The sequence below is a fragment of the Anopheles merus genome, chromosome 3R, assembly GCF_017562075.2.
Source record: "Anopheles merus strain MAF chromosome 3R, AmerM5.1, whole genome shotgun sequence".
Classification (NCBI taxonomy): domain Eukaryota; kingdom Metazoa; phylum Arthropoda; class Insecta; order Diptera; family Culicidae; genus Anopheles; species Anopheles merus.
In genome coordinates, this window is record NC_054084.1 from 24,326,829 (window position 1) to 24,343,016 (window position 16,188).

At 41.3% G+C, this 16,188-nt stretch overlaps 1 protein-coding gene across 16 annotated transcripts in view; it reads left to right on the forward strand.

Annotated features, from left to right (window-relative positions):
* Nucleotides 1–16,188, forward strand: part of LOC121597761 (sodium/hydrogen exchanger 3) — a 58,100-nt gene that overhangs the window by 37,564 nt on the left and 4,348 nt on the right. For 5 of the 16 annotated variants that reach the window (XM_041923840.1, XM_041923842.1, XM_041923839.1 and 2 more), the window contains exons 14-21: nucleotides 1,687–1,743; nucleotides 1,819–1,896; nucleotides 1,991–2,063; nucleotides 3,158–3,268; nucleotides 4,249–4,674; nucleotides 6,247–6,309; nucleotides 6,399–6,560; nucleotides 8,911–9,247. In XM_041923840.1, the coding sequence (XP_041779774.1) occupies nucleotides 1,687–1,743; nucleotides 1,819–1,896; nucleotides 1,991–2,063; nucleotides 3,158–3,268; nucleotides 4,249–4,674; nucleotides 6,247–6,309; nucleotides 6,399–6,560; nucleotides 8,911–9,247 (1,307 nt within the window). The other 11 variants (XM_041923848.1, XM_041923850.1, XM_041923849.1 and 8 more) reach the window with 9 other exon arrangements.

Sequence of the window (16,188 nt, forward strand, 5' to 3'; positions counted from 1 at the left end):
TTTCCTAACGTGCTAACTTTATGTTCACCTACTGCTACTGTCACTACTACTACTGCCCGTTATTGCTGTGTCTCGGTGCGCAATGCCCCGAACGATTTGGTTTTGTGGTTTTTGTCCCATTTAACTTTCACACTTTCATGTTTTGTGTTGACTTTCTTTTTTCAACTTCAACCATAAATTTCGTTACAAAACCATTTACATTTTCTCTGTGTTTACCGATTTTTTTTTGCGTTTCTGTTCCGGTGAGCGTCACTTCAAAACACTAATCTAGCCATTTTTCTCTGTACGTGTTTCTTTTTGTATCCTTCCGTGTATGTGACTGTGCGTGCTGCATACCTTTTTCTATGTGTTCTCTTCTGTATATGTGTGTGTGTGTCTGTGTGTTGTGTGTACTCACTATTCCTAACACATAATCGCGTGAACGCGTTCTGGGCTTTGGATCCTGTACCCTGTACCCGATCTCGCACATCTTTCGACGATGACCCTGAAGCAAGTGAAGGTGCGATCTGTTTTCATTGTTTTTTCAACCAAACTGTTATCCTTTTCTCTATACGATAAGATGTTTCATTTTTCTTCTGCTATCTGTGTAGCTTCAATCTAAAACTCCCAGATGTGCTTGTGTTTGTGTGTTTGCGTGATGTATTGCGCATTTTATGATTTATTTCTTGATTTTACATTACTTGTAAATATTTTATTGTAAAATATATTTGTATTTTATGTGTAATGGGATCCTTGCGCAACTGTACATTTATGCTTGCAATGTTCAAATTATCCTAGGATCCTAGGTTTATGTTTATGTTATGACACACAAGTTTCAATGAATGTAACATGTAGCACTTCTCTTCTTTTATTTCCCCCCGAATGAACTTTGAACTTGAAAATTTTAATGAATGTGTTTAGTTTGAAAACAAAGAACTCCGGGAATGTTTTCGAACAATTTTGTTCGGTGTGGAACAAAACAAATTCAGTCCCGTCTGCAAACAGTAGAACAAGTAGAGTAGTTAATTAAAAACTTCATCTTACATTTGTACATATCGTTTCATTTTTCATCTGGGCAAAACATGTGATTAAAATGTTATATCATGTATAATTAAATTGTTCGCATACTCTTTAATGGTTGTATTTTTTTGTCAAATTGTTAAATATTGTACAAATAGTGTACGTTCCCGTTGATGTTACAATTGGTACAGTTAGAGACTGTAGCAGTCTTACGTTTGTCTTTAAGTCCCGTGCTTCTAACGGTTGTGTTTGTCTTCCGCTTATTGTGGTATCAGTGTGAAGGGGTCAAAGCAAAAACTCACATATTATATTTAGCCAAATGAAGCACTCTTGCCCTCACCCAAACCTGAACCCGAAAAGAATGTTTTGGCATGTCTGTTCTGAAACGAAAATAAAAAACTGCACTTTATAACAATCTAACACCTAATGGAAGACCTCGTGTAACGGGAAGAAGGAAAATCAACTAGCATTTTGATCGAAGTTCGCCAACAATACATTTCTGTTACATTACTTTTGCTCGAGATAATAGTACCTTGTGTCGTGTTCGTTTATGTACTGTCGTGTTTAAGCCATTTTTCGAATGTCAGCTGTATTGAGCGAGATAGAGCCAGGAAACGGACAGTTTTCCTTAAGCGAACCGTTTATGGGCGGACGTTACTAACAGTTGTTCCGTTCTCCTTTCCGCAGCATCGAAGACTTAGCTACAGCCGGCACGCTGTTGACGATCGGGATCTATCAACACAGGTAGTGAACGTGAACGCCCCGATGGAGTTCGAATGCAGTGTGTTTAACGCTTTCTTTTTTTTTAATTCGTTTTAGGTCAACTATAAAATGCAGATGAACATACGCCGTATGATTAGTGAGAAAAAGCATCACAAGCGCAGCAAACGTGTGAAGGTATGGCATCCCATGCGGTTTGCCCGCACTGTTGCATTTAATTCAACTCACTTTTTTGTTTGTTTTAATTTACAACCCATGGTGGGGTACCCAGGATGGCAAGCAGCAGAACCACGTCTCGTTCCCCGAGTTTGTGCAGAACGGATCCGCAAAACAGTTTGCGAACGGTACGAATGATATCGTTATGACTAATGATACAATTACGATTACTACCGACTACCACCATCCACCACCACCACAACCACTAGAACCACCACTAACCGATCAAGACAATCGCAAAAAAAGTAAACGAAAACATTCTCACAGTCTTAACAAGTACCGTAGATTAGAAATAGGTAAAAATGCAGCTCATTCCTATTATCGTAAGCGTATTTTTGGCCGTTGTTTTCAACGTTGTGTACTTTTAGATGTGTCTCGTTTGTTTTTCCTTACGATTTATCGTTGTCTCTCTTTCGCTCTCTCTGTCTTTCTCTCTCTCTCTCTTTCTGTGCCCTTATCTTAAACGAAATCTTTTTTGATGAATTATTTGTCTAGTCAATTATCAATTTGATGTTTCTTGATAGTTTTCCGTTTTTTTGTGCACTCTTTTACCTCTTTTATCTTTCCTCTGTACTGTTGATGTATTTCTTTTCAATTTAATTTATTAGATACGTGTTTGTCGCACTTATTCAAAGAAGCACAGTACTATGCTTTGATTGGTATAATTGGAGTTTTAAAATAATTAATATATTATTTTAAATTAAGTTTCTTAGCCAGGTTGTGCTGTCTTCCGTAATAGTGCTCGTACTGTTTTGTCATATTTGATTGTATTGCAATTTATGTAAAAGTATGAGTAGTCTGTGTAGCTTTTTGGATACATTAAAACATTGCACGATTCGTAAGACCAAATTATAAACAACCCGCCGTACAGCGAGGAGCGTGGTGTAAGGATTTACTTTTTTTGTGATATATCTAACCCATTCATTCATTCACTCTCACTATCTCTCTTTCTTCAAATTTGATGTATTTTATTTATACTGTCAACCCAAAAGACTCCTTTTGTTGGCTTAAATCCCTACCTAAGAGCACCTTCGGATCCATTTGCAATGGAAATCTAAATTTCACATACCATTCTTCTCAGTTTCATCAGACTAAAACTAACTCACAATAGATTGGTCGTGCTTTCGTGTAGAAATTCATATGTTTCGCACCACTGCCGTGTGCCGTGCGCTGAGTGTTGGGCGTGTTATTTAAACGTGTCCTGGTTGTTTTGTTTCTACAGATTACATCAACGAAGTGCTGCACGAAGACAACGAGGATGAAGAAAGACAGGCGGCGGGACCGTCGGAAGACTGGGACGGAGGTGGCCTAACGTTTACCGCCAAGTCATCGCGTAAGTGTTCATTTGCTCACATCCCTGTTGGGTTCACTCTGGTTCACTCTTTTTTTTACATGTCAAAGTTTGATTGTTACCGTGTGGTGAGATTCTTCTTATTGAAGGACGATGATGTTGTCCTCTTATGCTACCGTCAGCAACATGTGTCTCTCTCTTCCTTCCCCTTTTGTTCGAGTACATGCGACTAATCGTGTGTAGTTTATAGCATCCGTTTTGTGTTTGTGTAAAATCTCTTCTCTACTATCTTTTCTGCTTGGTATCTTCTACTATTCACTATCTCTTCTCCTTTCTTCCTTGATCTTTCTGAATAGACTGTAATGCTGGACCTATTTTCTGTAAATTTCCTATTGGTTTTTTGTGTGTACTGATTAGTCTATTGGTTCTGACGATAGGAAAACCGTTCCATTACAGGATATTCCAGCGGTTCTCATAATTGTGGGATTCTTTTTGACTCTTTATTATGGGAAATGAACTTAATATGATGGAAATTGGACTCTATGGCCACCTTTTGTACAGGCTTCTTGGAAATTCCCATTGAATTTGTCCTTAAGTTACATTAAGTTCATTTCACGCAAGAAGGAGTCAATAAAGTGTCCCACAGCTGTGAGAACTTCTGGAAAACCCTGCATTGTGGCGTTAGAAGGAGCGGACCAATTTCGGCTAGGATTAATTTAGTTATGAATGAAACAAAGTTCAAATTGTTCGAACTACTACTTTGCCCACCGGTCGATTCGTATTTGCACGTGATTTTCGTGTAGTGGTATTGGCAATTGGTTTTACGCAAGGGACATAGTTATGAAATTCTCCAATTTTATTTATTTCTTCCCAAAAAAAAAAAGATATTAAATTTTCTTAAAACAGTTCTTTATGCTTCAATTTTGATCAAGTGTCTCCCTTATCCGTGTCATGGTGTTTGTGTGTGTGTGTTTTATTCTTTCGTTTGCTATTTCTATCTGTCTGTCTGTCTCTTCTTCTAGCCGAATCGCCGGCTGTAAGTGTAAAGCAATCGCTCACCGGCGGAGGCGACCGTGGTGCAAGTAAGCCAACCGCCACTTCTTCTACTACTACTACTACCGCTAACAACAACAACAACAGCTCGCTGATCGCACACATTACAAGCCTGCCCGGGTTTGATCCCACCAAGGCACGCATTGTGAAGCACTACACGAGCAAGTTTGCCTCCTCGTCCTCCGATCCTTCCACCTCGTGCCCGTCCGGCAATCACCCCACCCACAGTCACCCCGAGTCCCACAGTAAAGCCAATAGAAACACGCTCACACTCAACACGTACAACAACAACAGTAACTTCAGCATCAGTTCCGCCTCCGACCGGGAACGGATCACGCCGACGGCGGCCGAATCATTCCTCCCCTGGCGCAGGGACCGATCCTATCAGACCTTCGGTATGTGTGTGTGTGTCCGGCCCGTACGCAATTTGGCCTACCTACGCAACACTGCTGCCTCCCCCTTGGACCACCCCCCCCCCCTTTGCCCCCCCCCCCCCTTACATATACACACAAACTTGTGTTTCTTATTTTATTGTCTGCAAGTCTCTCTCTTTCTCTCTCTTTATCTCTCTTGCGATCTCTCTCACGTTTGCAAGTTGCGCTGCAAGCTTTATCCCCTTGTATATTCTTTCGTTGTCATGTTTGATTGTTTGTTTGTTTGTTTTTTTTTTGTTGTTGTATGAATATGATCTTTCGTTTGGTCGTTTTAAAAGGGAGAGCAAATCAAGATCAGAAACAAATCAGAGCTGTTTCGGTTAGTAATCTGTTGCGTAGCTGTGTTTTTTGTTTCTTTTCAGTTTTCAGTTGTTTAAAGCTTTCGGTTATTTTCGGTTCGTCTTTACTATACCCCCCACCCCCACTGCCTCTCACTCCCCCTCGCATAGGCTGAAAAGTTTAGCTCCTTAGGAGATTGCAAGCAGAACGTTCGTTATTAGCTTTGTTTGTTTGTTGTACATTTTTATTCGAATGTGTAAGCGTTCGATCGTTCCGCTCGGAGCGGTCCGGTAAGTTTTGCGGAGTTGCTTGCTCCCCGTTGCGTTTGGTTGGTTCTCTAGTACTACTTAGTGAAAACACTCGTATATACACACACACACACACATACAATTATTTGCATGACTGGTTGCGATTGTTACAAAATTACATTATGTTTGGTTCAGGTTTTTTCTTCCTTTATTTTTATGATTATTGTCTACTTACATTCGGACTGACGCATTGTACAAACTCTTAACACTTTGCTATCCGAGCGATCAGATGTACTTAAACCCATTTTCCGATCTCTCGTTTTGATGAGAAACGCAAAACACTCAACACATACACACACACGCACATAGACAGACACTGCTAAGAAGCTCACGAGTGTGCGGAAAGCTCTATAATATGCGGCTGCGGAACCATTGCGGAAACTAGCTCCGCAAGAACGGTCCCGACGGATGACACTGAACTCACTGTTGTATGTTGCTCAGCTCCGTTCACATACACACACGCACACTGTCCTATCTTCACATCACCCGTCACACCACCCATCGGACACGCGTCGTTTTGTGCGCTTTTATGCACCATGCCACCACCTATACGATTGTTGTAGAGTTGTTTCTGTATTTGGTTTTCAGATTATTTATATCTTTTTATTTCTTTGAGTTCATATCGATGTCTTCGTCGTTGTTGTTGTTGTTGTTTTCTGTCGTTCTGGATGAAAATTCACTTTGCCTATAATTTTGTAGCGTTTTCAGCATGGTGGGAACATTATTCCAAATGCCGCCTTATTCTGTGCTATTTATTTCCATTGGAAACAGTTCTCTAGTATTTTTGTTTGTTTGTTTGTTTGTTTGTTGGAGTGTTTTTATTCTCTGTAGAGCCATTAGGCATTGAATGCATAAAAAATCACATTAATCATGCGTTTTACTTCTCGTCTCTCTTTTTTTTAATTCGCAACCATTAATCATACGCCATATGCCACGAACAACACAGTTGACGAGAGAGGTGCGGCAAAGGAAGATAAGCGATTCTCACGAGAGTCACGCTTTTTGGAGTGTAAGTATCATCCATGAAGCATGGAATCGTCCGTGTGCTGTTTTAAAATAACACTGTTCTTCTTCTCTCCCCCCCCCCCCTGTTTTTAGCGGAGCAACGTGTCGCTACGCCGACCGCGATCGAGTCCGTCCTGCCCTGGAAGCGGGTGGACGAGAGTGACGATAATGGTGCTATCAAACAGAACGAATTCCCCTCGTGGGCTTCGAACAAGGAGTATCTAGCTTACAATTCACCAAGTGCAACATTTTTGGGTAAGTCTCGTGCGTTAGAATCGATTCTTCTCCTTCCCCCCCTCACCGGTAAAGGTAAAGGTTCCCCGGTCGTTCTTCCCCTCGAGCTAGAAAGGTAATGAAAGAAGATGTACATTACACAGCCAAGGAGCGGTTTTACTCCTTCCCGCCCTTAGTCTCTTTATCTAAATGCCCGTCAATGGTTAGCGCACACAGCGTAGGTAAAAAAAGAGGAAAATGGTTTGATAGCTCTCGCCAACACTCATGCCTCATGCTCCTCTACCCCCTCTCTTCCCAACAAATCGCATATTTCTAACACGCGACAGGGCGCTAGAATCCAATTGGAAGTTTTCAAATTCGGCGCTTCCAGCTACAGTTTGTAGATTTCATTGTACCCACCCGGAAAAAACCAAGTTTTATGTTTGCATGGCGACTCCGAAGTGCGCTACATACGGCAGACTGTATGTAGAACCGTTTTCCTTATTTCTCAGTTTTTGATTTCAATATTGTTTCGTTTGAATTTGTGTTGAGTATTTAAGTGTTTGTTTACCATATGCACTACCACATCTCTCCCAGTCTTCAAACAGACACAGCATTGGACAGCGGTCGATTAAAATTTTTTGTATCTCTATCATACAGTAGTAGTAGTAGGTGCTCATTTCACGTTTTAAAAAGAAAGCCACCACAAAAACGCAAACAAACGCCACACCTGCTGCCACCCATGGTATGAAATTAAAAGAAATTGGCTTACATCGTTCCCTATAAAAGCAAATGGAGGAGTATTATGCTATTTTACTTTCTGGCCTTAGATTGTTATTCAGCACATCGCTTTCTTGTTTGTGCCGCCCTTTTGTTTTGATCAGTCGAGTTTAATTTACACCGATGCACCACCAACAGCACCGTGAGAAGTTTCTGTTAATGTCCTTTGTTTTCGTACTAGAGTTATTTCCCTCCCACCAATGCGGAAACCTCAAGGTGTTTTTCTTCTTATAGCTCTAATTCTAATGTGTATTTTCGCACTCTCAAACGTCAACAATCTTCATCGTTTTTTTGTCAGTACTTCCTATCGCTCTCTATCAGACAATATATTGCTTCCATGTGTACCATGTGCTCATGTTTACGATCATTGCCGTTTTTTTAAGTGTAATAATTGTGTAAATATAGAGGTACGTGCATGTGCGAATGAAATGGTATCTCGATGTTAACAGGCTCACCACCACGGCACCATCAGAGTGTACGTGGAAGTAGTACGCGCCTACTATTGCTACCGTCGCTTTCAAAACGATGTACTAACGCTGCTGTCTATAGCCTCATGAATCAATCGTTAGTCAACTCTTCTACTATCGTTCTCTCCCTCTCTTGCACTATCTATTTCCGTATCTCTCTCTCTCTCTGCCTTTTGAATTTGTTTCGTATTCAAACGCACCGTCTCGAATTTGCACTGGCGCGAGTGCAGTTTTTGTGTGTTTCATTGTTTCGGAGAAGTTTTTTTCCGACAAGATTCCCAAATTTTCCAACTTGTTTTGAGCCGTGTAGGTTCATGCTTTTTTTGTTGGTTACACTATACTGATAGTTTTGGCTCCTTGTCTTGTTGTTTTGTTTTTTTTTCTTCGCAGGGATGATTTGTCCCACACAACGGCCTCACTTCTCTTTGACCGAACCAATGCATTTGCATTTGAAAGTTTCGTTCTTTGCCACAGCAAACTGCTGAAGTTGTTTCATCCGTTTCAAAAACAGAAATAAATGCTCCCTCTCACTTGCCCTCGAGTGATCTTCCTTTACGTTTCCGCCGTTTTAGTTTAGTGTACTTTCTTCTCTAGATTCATATAATTTCTGCATCCCGCGCATTAGCTTGCACCTAACCGCATTTTTTTTATCATCTATCCGTGCCTTTCCCCCGTATGGTTTCTCTTTCTCTCTTTACACGATGATCCACCAACCACCAACAACACCATTACCGCCACCACCACGATCGACTACAAAACCGAAAAAAAATACACACACACGCACACACAAAAAAAATCCTCTGCAAACCATCAACACTGCTGCCGTTCGATGTGTGCCGCTGGTGTGACCGCTGGCAATATTTAATGGTGCAACTGGTGCGATCCTATTTGAACGTTGCTCTGCTGCCCGATCCTGCTCCTTATCCTGTTCAAACGTGCACCGCCTCGTACACCTCCAAATGTGTGCTGTGTTGTGCTGTGTGTGTGTGTTTGTGCGTGCGCCACTCTGTTGTAATGCCCAATCGTGAACACGCATGCGCGTGAACTTACGCCACCAAAACGAAAACGAAAACAAACGGGGAAAAAACTCCACCCCAAACCTCACCTCCCCACCTACCCACACACACACACATACACACACACAGGTGGCTTAACGCAACCTAAACAGGCTAAGTCCGTAATAGGTCTGTTCCGGCGGGAGAGTTCCGGCTCCGGTGGGGTCGTCATCGGCGGCGTGACGGATTCCGAGACCTCGACCCCGGTGGCGGCGACGACACCGGTCGGCCGGATGACGGCCGTCCCGAAGGACAAGCGGTCGGCCTCAATCGCCGGCTACATCACGATCGATGGCGGCGACACGGCCGGCAACCCGATGCTGGATCCGCTCGGCATTTCCCGGGCGGGGCCGCACGCGACCGCCTTCCCGGTTACCGCCAGCCATCGGCGCAACAACCGCCGTGGCTCGATGCTGGAGCTAAGCGGGTAAGTGTTTGGAAGTGCTTTTTTTCTGCTTTCTACTATTAATCCTCCCTGCCCCACCCCTCCCCGTTTCCCCTTTGTACTGTCCCCACCCCGTTTACTATATATGCAAAATTTTCCTTTTTTATAAGCGCCTTTACGTGCAATTTGGAACCAATTTCGGAGATTTTGTTTTTGTTTTCGGTTATACTATTTAACCCATTTTAATTGGCACTAATTGAATTTTGATTTATTTTAAATTTTGTATCCCTAAATTATTCGTTTTTTGTTAAAAGCGGTAAGAAAATGTATTGCCAATAGCCCAAAAAAGGCCTCAACAAACGCCCACCTCAATGGAAATTGGGTTGACATTTTTAAAGTAATTTTCTTTCCACATAGAACAACAAAAGAAAACCTTTAAATTTGCTTTGCATGTCTTTTTAAATTTAGATGAAACAGAAAAAAAAACATATCTGAGAGTGTTGTTCAGTAAGTTTGTGACTGTTGATTTTAATCCATCTCTTTTCTCAAGTATGGCTGTGATTGTGCGATCGCGCGCGCCCCGTCGTGTGTGTGTGTTTGTGTTCGTCTGAGTAGTATGTATGTGCGAATGTGTGTATGTGTGTTTGTATGTGTTATGTTTAGCACAGTAGAATAATTCTAACTTATCTCTATGTTAAGCTTAGTATGTTAGTATGAGTATGACTTAACAATATATAACACAATAAACAGCATCCTCACTACTACATTAAACATTTAACTGGATTAACACACACATACACAAACTAACTAGCACACACAAATCTCCTAACACACATACGCAGGGAGACGAAACAAAAGTATCTTATAATGTAGCATTAAACATAATTACTCCTAAAAAAACACATAACACACACATACTCTGTAACACAAGCCTAAACTAACAATCACACAAAAACCTCCACCCACTGGGAAGGTCTCGAAACAATCAACTCACAACGCTCACACCTCACCTAAATAACCTGTGTTCACACACACACCCAACGATCCCTTCGATCCTATTGGATACCTGAAACGAACGACGAACGATCTTTATTCTTTCCTTGTGTACTACAAGTGTCAGTGGACCATTTTTGCCACCACCCCTATACTATTTCCATTGTTTCCTTTTGCTGCACTTTTGACACTTTTAGTTAGTGTTGTTGTTTTTCTTCTCACAATTATTTACTTTTGATGCTGTTGTCTCACCATTTGTGAGATGGTTGAGTTTTTTATTGTGTTGTTATTACAACTTTTGTTCGACTTAACAAAGACTTTGTTGTTTTTGTATATATTTTTGTTGTTGTTGTTGTTGTTGTGCGAACTGAATAATGTGTGAAGGAGGGTGTTAACACCATCCCAGTTTGGTTGGGCGGTGGGTGCATCGTGGTGCAAGCGGAAAGGACAGCAAAAACAGCGAAGAAAAGAACGAAACAAACAAAAAAAAGAGAGCTCTCTCTCTCTCGCTCTCTCACTCTCTTCTTCTTCTTCTTCAGTGAAACCATGTTCAACTGTTGTTTCTCTTTCTTTCTTTCTTTCTTTTTCTACCAATTTCTTTCTTCTAGATAATGTGGCCTTAGCAAACAGTTTTCATCGGTAAATGTGTGCTCCTTTCTAAAAAAAAAATCAAACCCCATTCGGCTATGTTCTTCTAGCACTATTCGGAAAGCACCCAAAATTTCAATTTTGCTTCGCAATTTATTCTTCTTTTTTTTGTTTACTTCTTCTACGTTTTGTCGCTTTGCTGTGCGCCACGATAGAGCCCTGTGGGGCTCAGTTCTTTTGTCACTGCTGAATGCACATTTTGTAGGACAATTCTTTTTTGTTGGGAATTTATGATTGTAGTAATGGGAGAAGTACTTCTTTACTGAAAGTTTTGCTGAACTGTTGTTACTAGAGGCAATTTCTTATCTTGCAGATCACGCACATTTTTGTGTATTTCTTTTGAAAGTGTTGGATTTCCAATACGTTTTGTAAAAAAAAGGTTTAACCTAAGTTTAGTTTTTTTTTATGCTGCAATCTTGTAGCTGTTTTTTCCACTTCCAATTTGCTAACGTCATCCACAAAGCTTTGTTGTTTTATATTTTAGACTTAATACCGCTTGATGGAAATTTTGTAAAACCTTTTCTACACATGTAGAACACGCTGTACCGCCTTTCTGCTTCTTCTAGTTGTGTTTTCCTTGTCCAGCCGTTGTGCAACGCGTGTCCGTTCTATTTTCCTGGGTGACTTAACAACTGTCGTTCTGTATTCTCTTTTCACATATGCTGTGTCTGTCCGTGCTTGTTGTGCGCTTTTGCCCGTTCACCCGTTCAATGCTCTCTCGCTGGCTCGATCGATCGTTCAGCTGTGTCGTCGCTTGAGTGTGCTTTGCACAACCCTGCTCCAGAAGTTTAGCATCCCCTTTGATCGACAGCAACGAATATTTCCCTATGTTTTCCCTTCTTCCCAGCATGAAGCGAAGAAAATTATGGAAGAGAAAAATGTGAATTTGTAACGTGTAATGTGCGAAACAAAGTATAACAATTGAAAAGTACAAAAGCGTTAATGTTTTAAATTGAACAATTGAAACAATTGAAAAGTAAAAAAGCGTTAATGTTTTAAATTGGCAAATTTGTTACAAAATTGCCAACGAGAATATGAATAGAAATATAAAAAGAAACAGAGTTGGTTTTCCTGGAGTTTTCTCGTTCCATTTTAGAATGGAAATAACGATAACTTGAAATAATAAAATAAATAAACAGGATCAATTACAAAAAATAAAACCAAACATATAGATTAAAAACAACAAAAAAACAACATCAGCATACATCACTCAAACCACTGACAACTACGCACAACACGATGCGTAAAATGCAAAACAGAAAATACATACATAAAACATAACACGACGGAATAGAACAGAGAAACAAAAACAAAACAAAAAAAAAAAACAAAACATTGTGACAAAGGCAATCAAATCCAAAAACGGATGCGAAGATCCTGGCCTTCTCATCACACGCCATCATAGAAAAAAAATGCGACACAAAACCACCACAAACCCCCTACAGACATGCATGCGTCGCCAGTCCCCTGGCGTTTGTTGTTACTGCGTGTACGTGTGCGTATGTGTGTGTGTGTGCGTGTGTGCCAATTCTTTTTTTCGCTGCTGTTTAAACATGTCCGTTGTTGTTACCACCCCCTCTCACGCAGGCTGCTAGTGCCCGGACGACGGCCAAGCCGGTACACCCTAGAGCCCTTCCCAGCTCCACCACTCGAGACGGACGACGAAAAACCGACGCAATCCCAGTAGTGTTGTAAAGCGAGAGAGAAAGCGAGAGGGAGAGCACGTACTCAAGCATAATAGCATAGCTGAAAAGCATTGTAATAGTGTACAAGGGAGCACGAAACACAAAGCCGGAAAACTGCTTCCTTCTTTCTCCCACGGACTATTGCAACGATCCTACGACGATCATTTAGGGTTCCTTTTCCCTCTTATAAACCCCTTCCCCATGCTCCACATCGCCCCAAAAAATGGGAACGAGTAACGCTCCTCCACCTCCTCCTTCACAATGAGACGCATGAGACGCACCAACGCTGCCAACGGGACGGACGGACGGACGGATGGTCGTCGCACAAACGAAACGAAGGCGCACCACCCGGCCCCAAAACGCGCGCGGGAATCCCAGATGGTTTTGCATGCCAACGGTGGCCACTTCCACCTCCTTCCCCCTTTAACACCCCCCCTCCCCCCAACCCCTCATTCCTGTCCCCTTCGATGGTGTACATCATCAGCCACGGGTGGTGAACGCTTCACGGTGTGATCTTGGGTGTGATCATATATGTGACACGGTCGGTTTCGTTACTGTTATTGTTTCGCTCAGCTCTACACGCTCGCTCTGCATGATATGCTGCATGTTGTTTGTGTGATGGTGAGGTGTGGTGCTGTGGAAGTTATGATTTAGAAACGTAGTTAGTTGCAATTTAGCATTTGTTTTTTGTTTTTATTATTATGTAGCAGAGGGAGATGTTGATAGGTTTGTAGTCCCAAAAGAGATGTATTAGCAAGCTTACCTGTGTAGTTTGTAGCCGGTGCTTTGATAGACACTTTAGAGAACTTTAGTGAGATAGAAACAAAAACGTGTAGCAAAAAAACAAAAGCAAAAACAGTATCAATCCACATGCCAAAATGGTAATTACGCAAACCCGGTGCGGTGCGCAAACTAGCGCGTCTAGTCTAAGGCGCGAAGCCAGCCTACTTCACTTAGTGTAGCCATTATTATTATTATTATTATTATGATTATTATTAACGAACTTATCTTAGCGCTAGCAAACGGCAGCAGCAGCAGCTCCCCCTTTCTTTCCGCCCCATATAACCCGCAAAGGGCCCCGCTCCGCTCTTCACGCTCTTCTTACCGATGCCAATTTCCGTTTCTTTTCCTTCTCACCACCAGGTACAATACGACCGATTTTGACTTTAGCCTTGTGTCCCATCGTCGTTTGTCGATGAAATGCTGGTATTTAACAAAAGAACAATCTAAACAACCATTTTCTTTTCTTTGCCATCTCTATTTCACTCTCTCGTTCCTTGTTAGTTTCTAACCACGTTCTGCTTAGAGAAGCATCATTGCATCTTCTACTCAACTAGTGCATCCTGAACAAAAAACCATACACACACAGTTGTACCTAAAACACAGTGGCAAATTTGCCTAGTCTAGCGTGTGTCACTACTTTTCCTTTCGACCTGCTACTACTCTCTGTTTTTGTAAATTAATAAAAAACAAACAAACTTGCTTTCTTTCAAACAAGGAACCACTTAACTACAAAATTTGTGCAAAACCTAGCTACTTAATCGGCAAACGACAAACCAACCAATCGCTCCCGTACTTAACATTCCACTTCAATGGATGGGCCGAGCAGTATAGTGACTTTAGTGACTGGCCAGGCCCCGTTCATTGATGAATGAGGAAAGCAAAGAACCATTCGGTCCACAGTATTTTACACAAACACGATCGTATATCTCCTCCAACCCGATGGGGGGAATCTTCTATCTCACAAACCCAATTCCCATTGAAGCAATATAGTATACTTACTGCTAGTATTATTGAGTAGCGCTTTTAGAGTCGTTTAGCATTTATTTCTCCCTGTTTTTCCCTCTAATAATTCTTTAACTGCATGCATTTTATTGGCTAAACTGTCAAACGCTTTCGCAACACGTGTGTTTACTTCCTTAATGTGTAGTGTAGCGCGTAAAACCCGGTTCTCATTGCTGTAGCTATTATGGCCTACTACGAGCTTGCTACGTGTGCAGGGGGTTTTGCGCATACGAGCCAAGAGCGCAAGAACAACGCGCCTTGCAGGGCACGTGGTAGTCCAGAAAAAGGTGGCTTTCCTCCTGTAGGCTTAAGGTAAAGTTGTGCCTTACGGTGTTGAGCGTATGAGCGGAAGACTCTTAATAACCCGGTCGGTAGATATTAAGGCGGTACAACTGTAAGCTTGCATTAGAGATACACTATTCGGGGAGGCTTCTCCGCCATCAAATCTACTTTGGGAGAGAGCGGTAAAGGGACACTGTCACTTGCCAGAAGGTGTCCCCGATTAGTTGTGTTTGGATGTTGGGAGTAAGCTGGATGTTTGCCTAATCTAATCTTACGGTGGAATAGCTAGTAATCTTCTAACTTTAGAACTATCAGTAACGATCGTTAAATATATATAATATATATAATCACAAACTGTATATGTGTGTGTGTGTGCGTGTGTGTGTGTATGTAGAATCAAATGGATTGCTTTAGTCGATACCCGTTATTTGGTATAAACTAGTTTAACGGTGTTGCGGTGATGAAAGAAAATCGAAAGGCGCGTAAATGCAGTCTCCCGGTGTAGAAAACAAAAATGGGCGAAATATTCGTGCTGTGCTGTTTTCCATCATCTTCATCTGGGTTTCATTTGAACAACACTCACACACATGCATACGTTTTGCTTTGCCAGCGTACCTATAGTGTGTACGCTTTGTACAGGAAACGGGTTCATTCTCATCTTGGCTCGGGTTTAGGTGTTATTTAGTGTGATTGGTTTTCAATTTCATAGCTCATTGGCATGTCAGCTTTTGTGAGGTAGCGCAAAACCACACAACCCTTTCTTTCTACGGTGTAATTAGATATTTGTGATGGGTTATTTTATGTACTAACTGTGTAAAATTATCTAAATGTGTATTTTTACCAATTTTTCCTTAACATCATTAATGTATTTTGTATGTATTAAATCTCAATTTATGCTATAAATAATCAATATGTCCTATGTGAAATAATATGACCTAGTATCTAACCATCTTTGCTGTATAAATTTGCCACATGAACACGTGTTTCGAGAGAAAGACTGGGCGTCTCCATTGCGAATGTCATTGATTTTTTTTAAATTTGTGTTAACTTGTTCACCGAACAGATATATGTACAAAAATGCTTCTCATCATCTTCGCACTTTCCTATTGAAAAAGAACAAAACTAATTGCATCACATCTACTAACGGGAATTATTCGCATTATTAGTTTAACTTTTTAGTGGTTACAAATTACAGCAGTAGAATAGATTGCTTGTAGCAAAGTAGAAACAAATGTGTGTAAAATTCGTTGTGTTTAGCTTGATCTTCCTAGTGTCATAGTACAATGTGCCATCCTTGTGGTAGAAAAAAAAACGCATTTCGCTTACTACCTCAACGTTCCCATTTGGTGGTAGTCAATTTCCGTTACTAGGCGTTACGTTGCGTTACATTCTGTTGCGTTCGTTGTTATATAGTTTCCATTCTGAGTTTAAGTGCCGAGGTGTTGGTTACTTAGTTCTTCGCTTGGCGGCGTCATTCATCGGGTGCTTGGCATCACCAATGCACAAAGAAAAGGGGAAACACCAACGTTGAAAGCCCCATTATTCCGCCTGCGTTACGTCTGTAGTAGTGCATAATTTACACCGTAGTGT